General features: G+C 45.9%; 2 protein-coding genes across 5 annotated transcripts; one reads left to right on the top strand and one right to left on the bottom strand.

Annotated features, from left to right (window-relative positions):
- Positions 1–303: 303 nt before the first annotated feature.
- On the top strand, positions 304–2,247 carry taf11 (TAF11 RNA polymerase II, TATA box binding protein (TBP)-associated factor). The gene is made up of 6 exons (XM_062459331.1): positions 304–534; positions 788–992; positions 1,133–1,263; positions 1,367–1,454; positions 1,667–1,763; positions 1,894–2,247. Exons 2-6 carry the CDS (start codon positions 828–830, stop codon positions 2,022–2,024), a joined length of 612 nt encoding a protein of 203 aa, XP_062315315.1. The 5' UTR covers positions 304–534; positions 788–827; the 3' UTR covers positions 2,025–2,247.
- A 275-nt stretch (positions 2,248–2,522) lies between these two features.
- Positions 2,523–17,041, bottom strand: bltp3a (bridge-like lipid transfer protein family member 3A). 4 transcript variants are annotated; one of them, XM_062459330.1, is made up of 21 exons: positions 16,750–17,041; positions 14,132–14,294; positions 13,226–13,264; positions 12,879–12,970; positions 12,535–12,724; positions 12,008–12,148; positions 11,718–11,888; positions 11,277–11,463; positions 10,997–11,080; positions 10,564–10,734; positions 10,274–10,392; positions 9,596–9,737; positions 9,222–9,415; positions 7,822–9,125; positions 7,336–7,511; positions 7,028–7,173; positions 6,731–6,881; positions 6,307–6,596; positions 6,107–6,215; positions 5,938–6,011; positions 2,523–5,239 (listed from the first exon to the last, which is right to left on the bottom strand). In XM_062459330.1, exons 1-21 carry the CDS (start codon positions 16,791–16,793, stop codon positions 5,123–5,125), a joined length of 4,104 nt encoding a protein of 1,367 aa, XP_062315314.1. In that variant the 5' UTR covers positions 16,794–17,041; the 3' UTR covers positions 2,523–5,122. The 4 variants fall into 4 exon arrangements, with proteins under 4 accessions (XP_062315314.1, XP_062315313.1, XP_062315312.1 ...); XM_062459329.1 differs by having other exon boundaries at positions 6,731–6,884; XM_062459328.1 differs by having other exon boundaries at positions 10,997–11,083.
- Positions 17,042–17,550: the final 509 nt, after the last annotated feature.

The raw sequence follows: 17,550 nt of genomic DNA on the forward strand, positions 1-17,550 counted from the left end.
GCATTTTAATAAATGAAGATTTAATTTGGAGTCAAACAAAATATAATTCAATGAAGACATGTCATCATTTATGGGAAATTGGGAATAACCTATAACTAAATGTCACAGTGATGTTTTACACCAGTATGACAACACTTTTGTATTATACGCCAATCATTCGTAAACAGGCATGTGTTTCTCTATGTTACTCTCCTGTGAACAACGCCACAGCAGTTTAATGGGTAAGAAGTGTTTTAAAATTCCAGCAATTTAGGTTTTTGTGTGAACTATACCTTTAAGGCAACAGCCAAAGGTGAACGCATGCGCATCATCGTCAGAAATCGGAGCTAGTCTTTAGTGTGTATGATCTTGTAGCGTAATGGTATTGTTATTGTATTAGTTGTCAATCTCGCTATCAACCAACAATTATTGTTTTCAATACTTAACATAGCTAGTAATACCGTGGATGTGGGCGTTAGCCAGAGTGTATAGAGAACCCAACGAGCCTCGTTTTGCACTGCTTACAGTGTGGCAGTAGCTAGCTAGCACTAGCAGGTAGCTTGTTTCTACATTGTTACTAGTACTAATAGCAGTCTTCTGTAGAGCTGAGCTCCAACAGTGTTGGAGCTAATAGTCACTAACTAGTTAGTTGGTTAGCATTCATTCTGTCTACGGCACCATCATCATCGTGTAACAAAGAGCAACATTGTTCGTGTTAGTAGACTTGTTTAGACAGTTAGTTTAGCTCTATGTTTGTTGCTGTATGCATTTTGAAACTAGCTAACGACTGACATTTTCTGTTTTGCAGGTTAAAGCGATTCAATTTGGGATTGTGCAAAGCGTTAGTAATGGCAGACCCTGCACGGATCAAGAGTGGAAACATATCTGAACAGGCAGCATCGATCTCCGAGGAACTTTCTAAAAGCGAGGACACAGAAGATGTGGCCCACGCCACAGATTCAGATTTAAATGATGCTTCTGGTCAATCAGAGTCTAAACACGAAAACAAACAAGTAAGAACATAATATCAGCATCATCATTAATGGCGAAAAGTATGTATGGTTGGTAACAACAGATTGGTGACATGGCAGTGGGCATTTCAAACAACACTTTTTTCAAGATAACTAAAATATTGCGTAATTGATGTGCGCAGGAGTCTGTGACTGGCGAAGAAGACGAAGAGGGTACTTCCGGCCAGCCTTCCTCCAAAAAGATGAAAATCGAGCCAGAGAAGAAGAAAGAGAAGCGTCACAAGGTTGATGAAGATGAAATTCAGAAGATGCAGTAAGTTGGATGTGCATAGAACGGATGGATTCATTTTAAGTGAGTTAAGTCATTTACTCATTTATTTTAAGTGAACTTCTAATCACATTCTTGTGTTCTCTAGGGTATTGGTGTCCTCTTTTTCTGAGGAGCAGCTGAATCGTTATGAGATGTACAGACGTTCTGCCTTCCCCAAAGCTGCTATCAAGAGGGTATGATCAGAATGGGTTTTTATCCACCATGAAAGTTTGCATAAACAAGGAATTTACTTCGGCCGGAAGCTACCGACCGAGGCAGTCATTATCGGCGCCCTGATGTTGTCAATATTGCCCATTTTAATGTTTCTTGTTCCAATAATTTTTAGTCCACTGGGAGCAATAATGCTGTGTTGTAATTTGAACATTGGCACACCATTCCGTTTCAGTTGATCCAGTCCATAACAGGATCATCAGTTTCCCAGAATGTGGTCATCGCCATGTCGGGCATATCCAAAGTCTTTGCCGGGGAAATAGTGGAAGAGGGTAAGATGCATAGCTATTTGTAGGATACAAAACAGATTTTAGTAACCTTTGTTTCCACGCTTAACATGGTCTTCATAGGCATTTATTAGGTAGTATTGTCACAGATGTACCTTTCCATTGGCCCCTACAGCACTGGATGTCTGTGAAAAGTGGGGTGACACGCCCCCTCTTCAGCCCAAGCACATGAGGGAAGCTGTGAGGAGGCTGAGAAGCAGAGAGCAGATCCCCAACACCAAACACAAGCACATTCTCTTCCACTGATGCCCTGTGCTGTTTGCAGATGGACAGGCAGAGAGCCTAGTGGTGATCAGTTTCCCTTGGATGATGCCAACCTACCACTATGCTCCTGTGCTGAGGCCCAGGCCGAGACTGGGCTCCACACATTCTCCCATCCAATCACCATGGTAGTAAGATTGTGACAAAAGCAACAAAGCAAACTTGCTCTCTACAGTACTGCAGCTGAAATGAATTGTGTTTTAAATCAGTCAGCTGTTAACAGAAGCCATTGTTTACTTTGTTCAAGAAGAGAATCATATACTTTAGGATTTGTTTTATATCTACACGGTAGAAACTGATATGGTGTATGAGACACCAGCAGTAATGTTTTGAAACATTTTATAATAGACATTTTGTCCTAAGCATCACAGATATGAGTCACATCATCCTTCCAGTAAAGATTTAATTTGTTATAAAATGTCTGTCATGTTCTTTATGGAAGTGTAGTAAATGCATCTACTACTACTAAAGAAAATGTAAAACAACAGTTTATAATCTTTTATTGTCACAATTTAAAATATTTTTTACACATACTAATTTGGTTCACAGAACCAGTTTTATTTAGTTAAATTCCATAATGTGGTGACCCTACATAATCTATATAATGATTTAAAAGGAAGTGTTGAGCAAATGAATACTGTTAGAAGTTATTCTCCCTTTTTTGCATTATCCAGAAAGTTGTCTATTCAGGAGGACGACACCAAAACCCCCCTGTAGTGGTTTACTCTACAGCAAGTGCAATTTACAGTGAACATACCACACACATCAAAGTGCAAATGATTCACAAAAAATTTAACCATTTCAATGCATTTGGGCTCCTATTGCAATAAAGAGAATGATGCTATGATAGTATGATAGTAATTGAGGTGACTGGTGGCTACAGGAAACACAGCCCATGCAGGAAGGGACATCCAGTATCCTGCCATCTTGGATGGCACAGTTGCTCAGGCCTGTGTTGTTATGGCAACACAGATGGGCCATGCAGATGGGGAGGTAAGAGGGTCCTATGCAGGGATTGGAGAAACCCTGCTGTGGACTGACAGGACAGTGGAAGGGGCATTTCAACAAGCTTAGTCACGGTTACACTGCTTTCACACTGAGACAACCAATGTTCTCCTTAGATCACAAACTGACAGCAAGGCCATGCAAAACACAAGTATTAGCAACAAATAAAAGAGCAGCATATAATAAATGAGGTGATATAGTTGATGATATGCTTTGTTAAAATTTGACTGACCTTGAGCTCAAGTACACACATGCAGGAAATGACAAAGAAACCTTTCAAGTACCTTGACATTTATACCGTAAAATAAATTTAGGGAACCTAAAATTGTCTGGCTTAATAAACTATGGCATAATGGTTCTTGTTTGGGTAGGACAGAGTTTTTTGTATTGCTTTATATGTTCACATTCCCTTATCAGAATGCAACAGTCATTGATATCTTGGACGGCAACTCAATCTGAAGCCCTCGGATGAGGCAAGGTGCAGTGGCGTATTGTGGCCAGCAGAGGTCTCACAAGTCCAAATCATGAGACATTGTAGCAACGCTACATGCTCAGGCTGTAAATTCACCTGATATCCTACCATCCCTACTGAGAGACGTGTTTCTTAGCCTCTATGCTACAAACCATTTATTACCACATTATCAAAGTCTCACACCAATGTCTCATCAGGATATCAGAATGCCATGCACTAATCTGTTATGACAACAGAAAAATCTTGGAAGTAATAATAAACAAAGCTTTGGTTTTAGAACACCCACATGAAAGCCTCTCATAGGATAAATATGTTAACAAAATGTTAACTACGACTGTCTACATCCATGGACATTCAATACAGAATACTGGAAAATAAATTGACAATAGGCATAGTCTAGTTCCACACTGTTGTGCAAGCGAAACATAACAACAAATTGGCACTGACGCATTAGCAACATAAACTTTCATGTTAACACCTACAAAAACTGAATTTGATCTACTGTCTATAGCAGTGCTTCTCTAATACAACCAGCAGTGACTTGTCTTGTTTAGAGTATTTTTAAAAGTACACTGCAAAATGACTAAACCAGAGGCAGCTCCAACTCCAATTAATTTCCCACAATTATCATGTAACATTTCCTTCACATCAGAGGACTGATCAAAAGGCATGTATAGAGTAGACATTCAATCCAAAATTCAAACACTGCTTTTACAGTCACAATGATTCCTCAACATTTCTTATAAACACAACGAAAAATAATACTGGGAATAATATAACCCGTTGTCAGAGAACAGTTTGGGTTTGAGAGGGGTCACTCCTCTGGTAAAACAAGGAGGACGGCAGGATGGTGAGATGTACCAGGTGTGCTTTGGGTGCAGTGCAGTTCTGCTTACTGAAGTCAAAGTGCTTATTATTCCCTACTCTTCTTTTCACTATACATGAGCTAAAATAGCAGCCTCTAACTACTCATACACCTACAGAATATACACCTTTAGACAGGATCTAGTCCATGTTACAGATGGTGTGTTTTAGCTTTATAAGGAATGTGTGAGCCTGTAAACTCGCACACCAACATTCCAATAACATGAGCGGTTTCCGCACACACACACAGCATGCCTGACAGTGGATGGGTTGTACAACATGGACTCTTCAGCGGAAAACATGAGGGCCAGACAGCTCTCCGGCAGTGTAACAATAGTGCATGTGTCAGACTCCTTTTGGCATGTTCTTTACATGGTTATCAAACACAGATGATTGCGAAAATCTAAAGGCAATCATTGTTGTTTAATGAATGGATACTGTGCCCACAGGGGGGAGCCTAGCTGCTACTCTATAGCGCTGTGAATGAGATCCAACTGTGTAGTGAGAGAACATGAGACAGCAGTTCCTGCAAAATACTACTGAGTTAAACTGATTAATTTTGTTGCCTGACTATAGGAACATCTGGGTTCCTTGGAAGTGACCGTCTGTGCAAAATGTAATCAGAGTGGTGTGAGGTTTGGAAAACCAGGTTCCTTTTCTTCTTCAGTTTTCTCAATTTTTGTTGAACATCTGAGTTCCTGATGCAAACTTTTGCCTGTCACTGACCAGGCCAGGGACAGGCTCAGAGGTCAAATGTAGGGTCATACTTTCTGACCTCCAGAAGGAGGCGCTCTCTGTCACTGAGGGCTTGGGAGAGAGCACTCTGTGTATCAGAGAGCTGGGACTCCAAACAAGAACTCTGGAAAGAGAGAGAAAGAGTTAGTTACCTTTAATCCCTCATAATTAACCCCAAGGTGGTTCTACTATAGTAAACTATACTCCACAAAGCTGTTGTAATTGTAACACGAGGCCTAATTGCCACTCAAGACACTAAGCGCATCTCTGTTTATCCGCCTTCTACCTGACCGTAGCAAGACTATTACAATTACAGTATCTATGTTACAACCAATCCTTCTACCATTACAACATCAACACAGGTTCTGTGTCCAGGTCAGGTGATAGGCTGCACTCCTTTCACACTGCAGGGCTGAGCTTAGCTGAGATGCACTGCACACAACTGCTACGACAGTTGTTAAGAGTAACCAATTATATTAACTGCACGTATATCAATAAATTACATAGATCTGTGCTTAAAACCAAGAAAAAGATTGTAAAACAATACAAAAGTTGTTGGATAAGACCTACGGTTTAATGATTTTAGGATGCAACTTCCAGAATTAAAAACAACTCCTACAAGATAACACCCTAATAGACAATGCAATACAATAAATCCTTTTGTTACTGGCTCATGCTTTGGTTGGCTGTGTGTGTTTATCTTCAATCCTTTAAAGCCAAAGCAAATCTCATTGATAACAGTGACGCAACTGGAAATACTGATAAGCATGAGTGAAGCGAGCAAATGGATGTCATGTGTTCATTCGACAGGCCAGTACCTACCGTGCTCTGTTGCAGGAGGGAGCAGGACCTGTCTGGCTTCTCTGCACAAGCTGGAGAGCCCCTGCCTTCTCCACCTGCAAGCCAACACAGCACAGGGCAGAGTGTTGTAGATGCACCATTGTTAACTGACAACACACGCCACAAGCCTGTCTTCTTTCCCTCTGCTCACCTTTGACCCTGAAGAGGCCTTCGTCCGTGCGCTCCAGCAGTAGCTGTTCCAGGGTGAAGGTGGCCGGGACGGGCTGGGGGGCAGTGGAGAAGATCTTAGGGTTGTCGTCCTAGAGATATGGAGAGAGCAGTGGTTAACGTCATGTCCTGACTAGGGGCTAAAGAACACTACCTGCTGCTTGGCACTGCCTCCTGCCTCACCTTCAGGGTGACGGTGATGTTGTTCAGGTTGATCCTCATGGGCTGGACGTCAGCGCTGAGCTCGTCCTCCAGGAAGGGTCCCAGGGTGGCCAGGGTGGAGGCCAGCAGCTCAGCGTGGAAGCCCTGCAGCAACAGCTCCAGGAAACCCACAGACTCAGAAAGAGCAGAGTGACGGCCTGCACATGGACCCATCTCTGCCCGCATACACATCACCGGAGCTCCCCGGCTGCCCCTCTGTCCCTGTCCCTGGCCCTGGCCTTGTTTTTGGTTCTTAGGAGGCCCACCTGGGGCTGGAGACAGGAGGAGGACAGGACAGAGGAGCTGTCAGTCAGTCAGCTGAGAAACACTGATGGATTTGATGGATGGACCGCTTTGGTCAGTGAGCCTGTTGTTCGGTGAGGTGCAGTAGACCAGGCTAACATACCTGGTATGAGACCAGCCAGTAAGTCAGACACTTGGATGTTGCCCATCTGTGTGGGGGTGAAATCCTGCGCCTCTAGCGCCACCACCTGGTTCTCTCCCCTCACTTCCACCACACAGGATATCCCACTGAGGAGCAGCAGCAACACAGAGGCCTGCTGAGCACAGAGACACACAGAGACACACAGAGACACACACAGAGACACACACAGAGACACAGTTATAAAAGAAAGCAATAGCTATGATCTGATCCAGCCATTGTTTATATGTGTGTGTGTGTGTGTGTTCGTGTGAGACCCACCTCATTCTGGGCTATGTCCTCGGTGCTCTGGGACAGGGAGCTGCTCAGGTCAGCTGATGAGCCTCCCTCAGTCCCAGGGGCGGGGCTGCCTTGGCTGGCTCCCAGCACTGAGGAGCTGTTGGGACGCATCGACTCCACCCCCGACTCTGAAACCACAAACACGGCCGCTCAGATCAGGAGGACAGGACTCGACTACCACAACTTACTGTTCTCATAGTCCCATTTCACATGCCACTCTCTGTCTATGTGGAACACCGTGTCTGTGCTACTTGGCCTTGTAGTTGATGATGGATGTTGAGGTGAGCTACCGGTGTCCATGAGGATGACAAAGTTGTCGCTGGTGTCGCTGTCGACTGAGAGGTGGTCATCAGGCAGGCTACCGTCCAGGATGGCGCTGTCAAAGGAGCGCTGGGAAGGGGACTGCTTCATCGACTGGAGACGCAGGCTGGCTGTCAGGGAGGGGGACTCCTCCTGTCGCTGCTCCCTGGAGAGACAGAGAGAGGGAGAGAGAGAAACAGAGAGGGAGAGGGAGAGAGAGAGAGAGAGAGAGAGAGAGAGAGAGAGAGAGAGAGAGAGAGAGAGAGAGAGAGAGAGAGAGAGAGAGAGAGAGAGAGAGAGAGAGAGAGAGAGAGAAAAGAAGAGCAACATAAAGAGTCAGAGATGTATTGGTAGAGAGTAAATGAGTGGGCGGAAACAGGCTGTGTTTACGTTTTCCTCAGTCAAACCATCCAGTGCGCGGTGTAAATAGATAGAGCTACGGGGCCAGATGGTGGAACGCCAGCAGGGGAGCCTACCTCTGGGGAGTGAACAGCTTGCTCATCCCGGAGCTTCGACTCAGGATGCTGAAGGCGTCTTTCGTGATCGAGAAAGCCCCTTTGGTCAGGTCCACTGAGGCACTGAAGGCGTCTTTGGTGACATCCTTGGTGGCATTTAGGGCGCTGGAGAGCTCCCCCTCCAGGCTGAAGGTGGAGGGATCTCTGGAGAGCACTGGCAGCTGTCCAGGAGAGAGAGGAGGGGAGAGAACCAGGTCCGGGTCCTCCACCCCTTCCTCTACAGCCTCGCAAGCTTCCTCCACCCCTCCATCCACCTCCTGGTCCAGTTCAGCAGGAGCACAGGAGGGAACCGGAGCCGTGCCATTCTCTATGCCGCTGTCCTCCAGGGGCCCCAGGCCTGGCTCCGTGGCCTGACGGGTGAGGGACAGGTCGGAGTCCGTCAGGCTGGGGCTGGGGCTGTCTGTCTCTGGGGTGCGGGCCTCCTCCTGAGGCTCCGTGGTGGCTGGCGGGAGCAGCAACCCCAGCTCCACTGAGTCCATGAGCAGAGCCAAACACACCGTAGGGGGGTCTGGCTCCTGGCCCCGAGCCTGCTTGGCGTCCCGTGTGTCCCGGCCCAGCTCGCCTCCCAGTCGGGCCAGAGTGTCCTTCATCCTCAGAAGAGACACGTACTGGTAGTGGTTGAGCCACACCTTGACTGGAGTGATTGTGTGGACCAGGAGGTGGATGGAGGCCTGTGGTTGTGGGGCCTCCACCTGACTGTCAGACCTGGGGTCCTGGTGCTTGCCCGGGTTGGAGGGTGGCTGGCTCTGCTCTGGAGGTGCGTGGTGGGGACTGCTGGGGTTACTGGTGGCGGACAGGATAGAGTCCTGTCCAGCTGGCGAGGACAGACAGCCACGCTTGAAGGCTGACGGGCGACACATCCACACAGATATGGCGAAAGGCTCTACAAAGGGCTGGGATCTCCCCTTGGGGCCTCTCTTCGCCCCATCAAAGTTTAAGGAGAGCCGGGACAGGCTGAGGGACCAGACATCCTGGGTCCGGGGGGGCCTCCACCCAGACTGGGCCAGGGGCTCCCCATCCAGGGATTGCTGGAGGAAAGTGGAGGGCAGTGGGTGGAAGGCACTCTGGTCTCTGGGGAAGGGGCAGGGGGGAGAGGCCTGGAAGAAGGGGCGTGTGGCGAAGCAGCCGTAAGTGCCGTTAAGGTCGGCTCTCGTGCCGTGGGGGGAGTGGCGAGTGTTACTGAGGACCGTCTGAGGGACGATGATGCTGAGAGACTGGGGCCGCTCCGGGTGGTCTAGGATGGAAGACTCCAGAGGAATGATCAGCTTCAGAGAGAGAGAGGAAGAGAGAGATAAAAGAGAGAGTTAGAGAGAGAAACCAGCCAGGGAGGGATAACATATACATTACCCAATCTTGTTCACCTTTAGCTGGATCGCGTCCATACGAATGTCCATATGCTCCTCAGCCTTGCTGCTGTCCTGGAGGTGGTAGAACGCCTTGACTTGCTCCAGGGTCCGCAGCAGACCTCTGGTGAACAGGTTGACCCACAACACACTGGCTGGGTCGACACACAGCTGCAGGCCATTCAGCTGTGCATACAGGTTTGAGTCTGGCACTGAGGAGAGAGAAGAGGCACGGGGGGAAGAGATGAAGGAAGGTTTCACTCAGATCATTGTAGAACTCATTGTAAACAATGGCTGGATAAGATTGTTATTTGTTAGTTGCTTGGAAACTGATGATCCACTTTAAAGAAATTGGAGTGCATCTGCGTGTTCAACTTGTTTTAAGTTCTTACCAGGTAAGCCAGGGCTGTCAGAAAAGTAGTACTCAGTGAACTGCAGGTGGATGGCTGGGACGTTGTCAGCCAGATGCAGAGACTTGCGGTTACATGACAGTAAGGACTGGGTCTTCTTACTGTGGCGGCCCCCTGTCGACACCTGGATGAAGAAGAGGAATTAAGTTCTGGATTTCCTTTACAGTTTGGTCCTAGCCGTGAATATGGGGAAATCAAGTTTGAGACCTAAAAGGAATCAGAACGGTGTAATGCTACATCCTGTCACATGAGTTTAAACCACACAGTGAAATGCTTTATTGAGAATAAAGTTTCATTTACTCAAAAATAGCCTTCAAAATGTCAAAAGCCTATTTTTGTGAAAACTGTGACCGTAGTTGAACTCATATCCTCTGCAGATATGAAAGTAGACAAAGCAAAGATGGAAGTAGAGGTTGCCGGGGGTTTTCTCTCTTAGTTTAAAGGCTTTAGCTAGTGAAGTGTGACGTGGTGAAGGCTCATCTCATTACTAGAGTGATTGCAGTGATAGGCTAGGGGATTTCAGGTCGTCCCTGTAATCGTCATAACATTCCCCAAAAAATGTTAGATTAACTGGTGTCAATCTGCTATAAACCCTAATACCCTGAAAAAGACAACTAGCTTTAAAATCCTGCTCCATTAGAGAGAGCCAGAACCAGTCACCTGGTGAATGTCCAGGTCGTCCACTCTGACCACCACACAGCTGGAGCGCAGCCTCTTCAGCGGGGTCCTGGACGGTTGCTCTCTGCCTGGGGGGCTTGTCTTGGGAGTGGGCTGTCCGTCTACAGAGGTATGCAAGTACATGACAGTCATATATTTAGGGTGCTCCACGGGGTCACGTCAAGCACTCCACCCATTTCATCTAAAACATACTGTACCAAACTTTTCATGTGACCCCATTCATAAAGGTGCCAACAAATCTATACTTCCACGCTAGGATGTTGTGATCTTACTCGGGGCCCTCCTGGCTGGAGAGTCCTTAGCTGGGTTGGAGTTCTGGCAGTGTGGCCCGGGGATGCCTGAGGCCTCCACCCTCCTCTGGAAGTCCTGCAGCAGTTGGCCTGCCCACTGCGCTCGAGCCTCCATAGCCCCACAGTGGCGCTCCCAGTGGCGGCAGCCGTCACCTTGGAGATGAGGGGACATGATTAGACTGATACTGAGGGCCAGACCCTTGAACCCATGTGACCCTTCTCACGATAATGTTACAGGTGGTGCTGTTCTACAATTCACACTTGAGGAATTCCACTGAGGATTATAGCTGTGGGCAGGCTCACCCAGACAATTAGTCTGCAAGAATGGCAATCCTCCTTACTATTAGTCTGAATGAATGCTGAGCTTTCAGAGGGAGTATTTATAGGCGAAAACACTGAGGGGCAGTATTCTCACCAGGCCTGTGAATTGGATAATAGTCAAAGCCAAGCTTCCTGAAGGTCAGCTGCATAGCACCCTGGGAACCAGGAGGCGGGAGCTCTTCTGTGTGACATAAGAACATAACTGGTCAAAACCTTTATGACACGTCTGGCAACTTTACATAAGTTTAACCCTCCATCAATATAGAGGACTTTACATCTGTGTAAAAGCTCTAAATGAAAAATGCAGTAGGTTGATCCAAAGGTAGACAACCTATACTACTGGTCCTTAATTTGGTAGATGTTCTGCGTCTGACCTGAGTCCATGGAGGAGCTGTCGTTGCATATGTGCAGGTCCAGTCGGGATATGAAGGTGTGGTAGGAGGACTCTTTAACATCGTACAGGTCAAAGTACTGGCCCAGGTTGGAGGGGGCACCGCTGGGAGGGGGCGGGGCGGGGGGATCAGTCCACAGGGTGTGGATGCCAGGGGAGGGGGGGGCAGTCTGCAACACAGACAGGACATTGCTCCTCATTAATGAAGCAGAGCAGTATAACACACACTAATAACAACACTAGGACAGAGGTAATGTTACAATACAGATATCACTGTATAGAAACGGGACTATGACAACCATAATACGTATTATAGGCCGTCTATATGACACAAGAGCCCATTGAATGAGATTTGCTGACACTAGGTTGCGGAGTAGGGAAGGGTGTTGTGGTGGATGTGGAAATGTCAGAACAGCAGGAGGACCTGTAGGGACTCAGCAGCCATACTCTTCCTCTGCTGGGCAGATTTCTCCATGGCCTCGCTCAGGGACTTGGCGTAGTGGATGACAGCCTTGAGCTGGGAGTCTGTCAGCACCCACAGCAGGTCGTCCAGGATGAACAGCAGTTTGGACGCCAGCACGTTGCAGTCTTTCACCTGAAACAGGGATCAAGAGATTAGGTGGTAAGTAAACAAGAAGTAAACAGTGACTTGAACCAATATACAAGTCAGACTGTGTAGAAGCCCCCGTGTCGGATACTGGAGGTCAGGCTTACCCTGCGTTTGAGGGCGATGCGGATGCGCCCCTGGTTGGTAATGAGGCGTAACGGGGTACTGCTCAAGTCCTGGTCCTCACTCTCGATAGCATCAGCCTCAATGCGCAGACTCTGCCAGTTGATCTCCTTGAACGTCAGCACCTGAGGGTTGGAATGAATAGACAAACGCTCAAAGACAAACCGGAGTTCACTAGCAGGCCAAATGAAAGTGGATCCTATTAAACAGCAACATTGTCATCTGTAAGCTTAAAAAAAAAAACTGCAATAGTGCATACTACAGTCATAGGGTTACCTAGTCACTGGAGATCAGCTGCACTTTTATAACATGATTAGTGGGGCTCTTTGAGCCAGACAGGAAATACGAAAACAGTCATCACAGCCAATAACACTGAGCAATTGGACTAATTAAGTGATTAAATACTGGACTTAGAATCAGAGGCCTGATCTGTAGGCTGAGGATTCTGTACCGTCTATGCGGTGATCTGACACAGGCCAGACAGGCCTGGGGGAGGTGAGCTGTACTCTACCTCTCCTCTCTTGGGGTCAGTGACGCGGGTGTAGCGGAGGTCACTGCGCTGCCATTCGGGGTTGAGGCTGTTCCCCTGTAGCTGCCACAGTTCGAAGGATGCATGGAAGGCACGGGCCTGCACCTTGATAGTGATGGAGTTGATGATGACCGACATTCCCTCCACCACCTTCTCAGCAAAACCATACTCACTGCACAGCAAGGATGAGACGCTATTGAGGTAAATAACTGGGAAAGAACTTGACTGTGCAGTTTCATAGATGTCTGATGCATTCACCGAAAGTACTTTTACAGACAGTGTACACATGCATACTTTTCACCACTTTGCTGAACAGACTAGATTACCTCTGGCCTGCAGTGATAGCTATGGGGGAGGGGCCATTTGGTGGCCGTGGCTCTTCACAAGTCCTCATCTCTACCTCCACCTTATCGAGGAACTGCAAACAAGAGTGAACAGCAAAACAGTGATCTGAGCGTGTGTCATGCAGCACACTATGATTAAAGACTACACCCTGATAGCAGTTAAACCAATTAAATGCTAAACCAACACATTTTGTAAGACGGAGAAAGTTCATGTGAGAGTGGGAGAAAAAGAGAGGGAGAGGGCGTGTGAAAGAGAGAGTGACAGTCAAAGAAGGGGGGCAAGAGAGAGAGAGCAAGAGAGGGAGAACAACAAAGGGCTGCATTCCTACCAGGCAGATCGGGCTGGTCTTTAACTTTGTCCATTGTATCTGGATGAAGACAAAACAGAAGTTGCATCAGTACTACTACCCAACTTGTCCTTCATATGACTCAGCAGCTGTCATACATACACAACCATCACTCATTCATATGGTCTTACATTTTATGACCAAACTAAAACACACTAAATACCATAAGCTAGCCAGGCTTCAAACTTATCTTCAAGACAGATCGTTAACCTCTCCAGCCTTGATCTTTGCTAGAGCTCTCTCCCTTGATGAGCTTGGGTACTTTGATACAAAGGCTGGCTTTGCCAGTGGCCTTTAGTGTCCCTCAAAAACATTCCTCTGCATTATCTCTGGCCAATGATCTCTGGAGATGCTGCACAGTGATCTCAGGGTCGTTTCTGAGGGATGCTGATCCGTGTGATGCTGTTACTCTTAGTTTCCTCATGGCTTCTCTGGCCTTGTAACCGTGAAACCACAGCTTCACAAGTACAACTCACCATGCCATTCACCAGTATTATACATATTACACATTGTATACAAGTAGTCAGACTAAATGTCTCCATTTGGTCTATATGTACAGCTAATATGAATAATGGGGTTCACAGGTCACACAATTCTTAACTATTCCCCTCAGAACAAACACTTTAACTGAGAGTCAGGTGGCTGAGCGGTGAGGGAAGCGGGCTAATAATCCGAAGGTTGCCAGTTCGATTCCCGGTCATGCAAACTGACATTGTGTCCTTGGGCAAGGCACTTCACCCTACTTGCCTGGGGGGGAATGTCCCTGTACTTACTGTAAGTCGCTCTGGATAAGAGCGTCTGCTAAATGACTAAATGTAAGTAAACTGCAAAAACTAGATTTAAGGAAAGAAAAGCATGGAGTCATATCTTTGTATCTTGTCATCTCACCCTGATTGCAGCTTTGTTGCAGTAGACCCGGGTGACAGCCAGCCAGGTAGGCAGGTCCAGCATGTTCTGAAGAACCTCCTCATCCAGCTCCAGGTTGGACAGCTGGCCCTCCCCCTTCAGGGTGCTCAGGTTGATCTTGTCAGGGGACAGGTTCTTAGTGAACCTTCACAGGGGAAGAAAAAGAAGAACAAAAACATCAAGGTTGCAAGATTGCTTAATTATTTTTATTAGCATTGATTCATGCATATAAACATTTGAGCACAATTCTTGTCATTGTCAACTCTGTACAGACACAAGTGCCAGTACTGATGCCAAGCCTAGCTAGTGAGAATGGGTTTGACTAGTAGATTGATCCAAGCTGGGCAGCTGGGCAGATTCCCACAACATGACTATTTCACCAGCTGCCTTGACCCTTCCACTCCAGATTTGACTTGACTAACACTCAGACACAGTATTAGGACTGAGAGTCACACTTATAAAACACAGTTAGTCTGAAAGTATGACTTGATTGAAACAGACTAATCCTCATTTTCTTCACTATCAATGTACACACCATGACAGGATTGGACAAGTTTGACCTTTACAGAACACAAGATGTCATTTCATACACCATCACAAAACAGGTCATATTTGGGCTTTGACCAAAAGCTACAGGAAAAGGAACCTTAATGTTGTGAATGTGCCATACAGTAGCAGTAAAAAAACAATCTTGAAAATGTTCATAAGCCAGTCTAACTCAACACGTGCAGATCACCCTCAGGCTACAGTGAACAATGACTCCTCCTGCTTCTGAGACAAGTCACAATGGTTGTCATTGAGCATGCAGCTGTAATTACATTAAAGCAGATCTACCATACACAAGACTTTGTTCCACCACAGTGGATAGCATCAGCCTTCTGAGCTCTCCCTCCCTCCCCCTAGGGAACACTAACCAGCTCAAAATCTTGCTAACACTCAAACACCTAACAGTGCACAGGAAATAGGCTGTGAGTAACATAAATTGGTGAGCCTAAAACAGCTAGGCCTAAATGAAAGGCAGAGAATGAAAAGCCCAGAATGTGCATATTATTATTTTTTAAAGCTAGTGCTTTCTTTATAAATCAGACATCAGAGAACTTACCAATTAGTCTGTATAATAAATGGTGGAATGTATTCATAAAGACCAAAGCAGATCCTAATTGTATGAATTAGCATTTTTCAACCGTGCCTATTAAGCCTAACTCAGATTGGCACTGAGTGAGAGAAAGCTTGTTATTTTGTCTTTGTCTATTTAGCCATGTACCAAGACATTGTGGAGCAAGGCCATTTTGGCTCTAACGCTAGGTCATCTCGGCCATTAGACGGCCATGCACTGTACTTGAATAAGCCTGATTCGATTGTTGTCAGTGCACCTAAGAAACAGTAAGGTGGGCTGTGAGAGCAATGAGACTGATAGGTTGATACTGAAAATGTCTGAGAGTTTTGTGTTCTGATATTGAAATTGTATCTGTTGGCCCATGAACAATGACCAAACACCAAATTAAAAAGGAGTGGATAGGGGGTAATTACAAGGTGGTGAGTATGTGATTAAAGGCTCAAAAAATCACACAGAATCTTACATTTTCAGCTGCCTGGTTAAGTTGTTGACCTACATGCAGCCCTGAAACAACCAGATATGCCATTCATATGGAAATAAGCTGACTCTTATTAAGACATTCAAGGTCTACAAAAATAAGTAAGATACTTAGACAGCTTCCGAAAAACGCTAAGTAACATTTCCCCATTAAATGCTAATATATCCTTACTGGCATAAGGTTGCCAATCTGACTGATTTGGGCGTAGTGTCAGCAAACACACAGTTAACCATACTTAGCCTTTTGCCCATTCAGCTGCACCACTAGTTCCAGTTTATTCATAACAGTCCTTCATAACGACATACACTGACAAATACACAAGCACTGAGAGCAAAGCCAGCATTACAGTACCATACAGCTAAACATAAAACAATAGGAAACTTCAGTCCAGCATGGAGATGCTTAGTGTCTGGCTTCTTGAACAAGGGACAGCCGTGTCCAGTGGCCTGATGCCAGTTCATTATTTATTTTTGTTGTGTTCAATTCTTGTTTATACAACAAAAGACACAACTAAAATAATTTTGATTTGCACAGTACCCTACTTCGCTTGAACATTATATGCCATGTTGATATGTGGATATATCTCGAAAACGAGTCAACAATGCCGAATGCTTGGACATAAAAACCATGTACATAAGCTGTCTTGCAGTCAGCCAGCCATGGTTATTCCTCCTGCTGGACTCCAGCAAAAGGCCTAGCATGTTAAAATACTCACTAATACTGTATAACACAGTGTTGTTTCAGACAAAAACGTCCCAGCAGTCAATCCCTATACTTTTTTGTAAAAGCCGTGCTGTGGTATACTGTATTACTGACGCTAGGCTACAGATACCAGTGCTGTTCGATCAAGTAGCTATTGTTGGTACTGTAGTGCTATGCTGCTTGCTAGACGTCGGTTCAGTAGTACAATCAGAGCCATGGCTCTCAATACCAGAAAACCTTAGTAGCTACTAAACTAGCATAAGACTAACTAATTGTATTTGCTTGGCTAACCATCTCTCTTACCTTGACAAATGTTTCAGTATTTGCTTTTTGATTATCCCAGCCATTTCTGTTATAGAGGTGTGTCGAAGATTTGACTAGCGAATCTCATTCATTGGCAGAACATTTATTTAAAATGTTCGCTGTCCCCTCGACCCCGCATCTTGATCCAGTTCAGTTGGTCGTGTGGTGCTGATGATGTCGTTAAGCTCTCCCGTACTATAACCGGCCAGTTGGTGTCCCGGACAGCGCCTATATACAAGCCTGACTTGAAAACATGCACCCAACCAAAGCTATTAAACTGTCAGAAAAGGCAACGATGCTAGCTATTGCTGTTGTGCACTAAAATGCACATATGGCTCCACCTGCTGTTTGAAGGGATTCTGAAGAAAAATGTGTAAAACACGTTCAGTGTCATTTTCAGAAATACGGTATAAAATAATAGTTAATCCGAGTATCTTTATTTATTATATAGCTAACTTTAATGAAATAGTGACTGTTTCTTTAGCAAGTTTAGCTACTATTTACACCAGTGAATATCAAACTGCACATCATGCCTCACTTAAAAACGAAAGAAAGATGTAAAATGTTGCTAAATAGGGCAATTTTGGTTCTCTCCCTTACCCGCAGGTCTGGCCCGACCCAATAAACAAATCAGACCTTTGTTTATGGCCCCACGATTGGTTCGGTTACCCAAAACATTTTTTGACAATCAATGGGCCATACACTTTTTGTTTAGGGCCCCAAAAACCCTAGGGCCGGGGCCCTGATTACCCGTATGGAAATGATGGACCTTCGACATTAAATATCTTACGGCTCCTACTC

This window comes from Osmerus eperlanus, chromosome 4 (assembly GCF_963692335.1).
Source record: "Osmerus eperlanus chromosome 4, fOsmEpe2.1, whole genome shotgun sequence".
NCBI classification, from domain to species: domain Eukaryota; kingdom Metazoa; phylum Chordata; class Actinopteri; order Osmeriformes; family Osmeridae; genus Osmerus; species Osmerus eperlanus.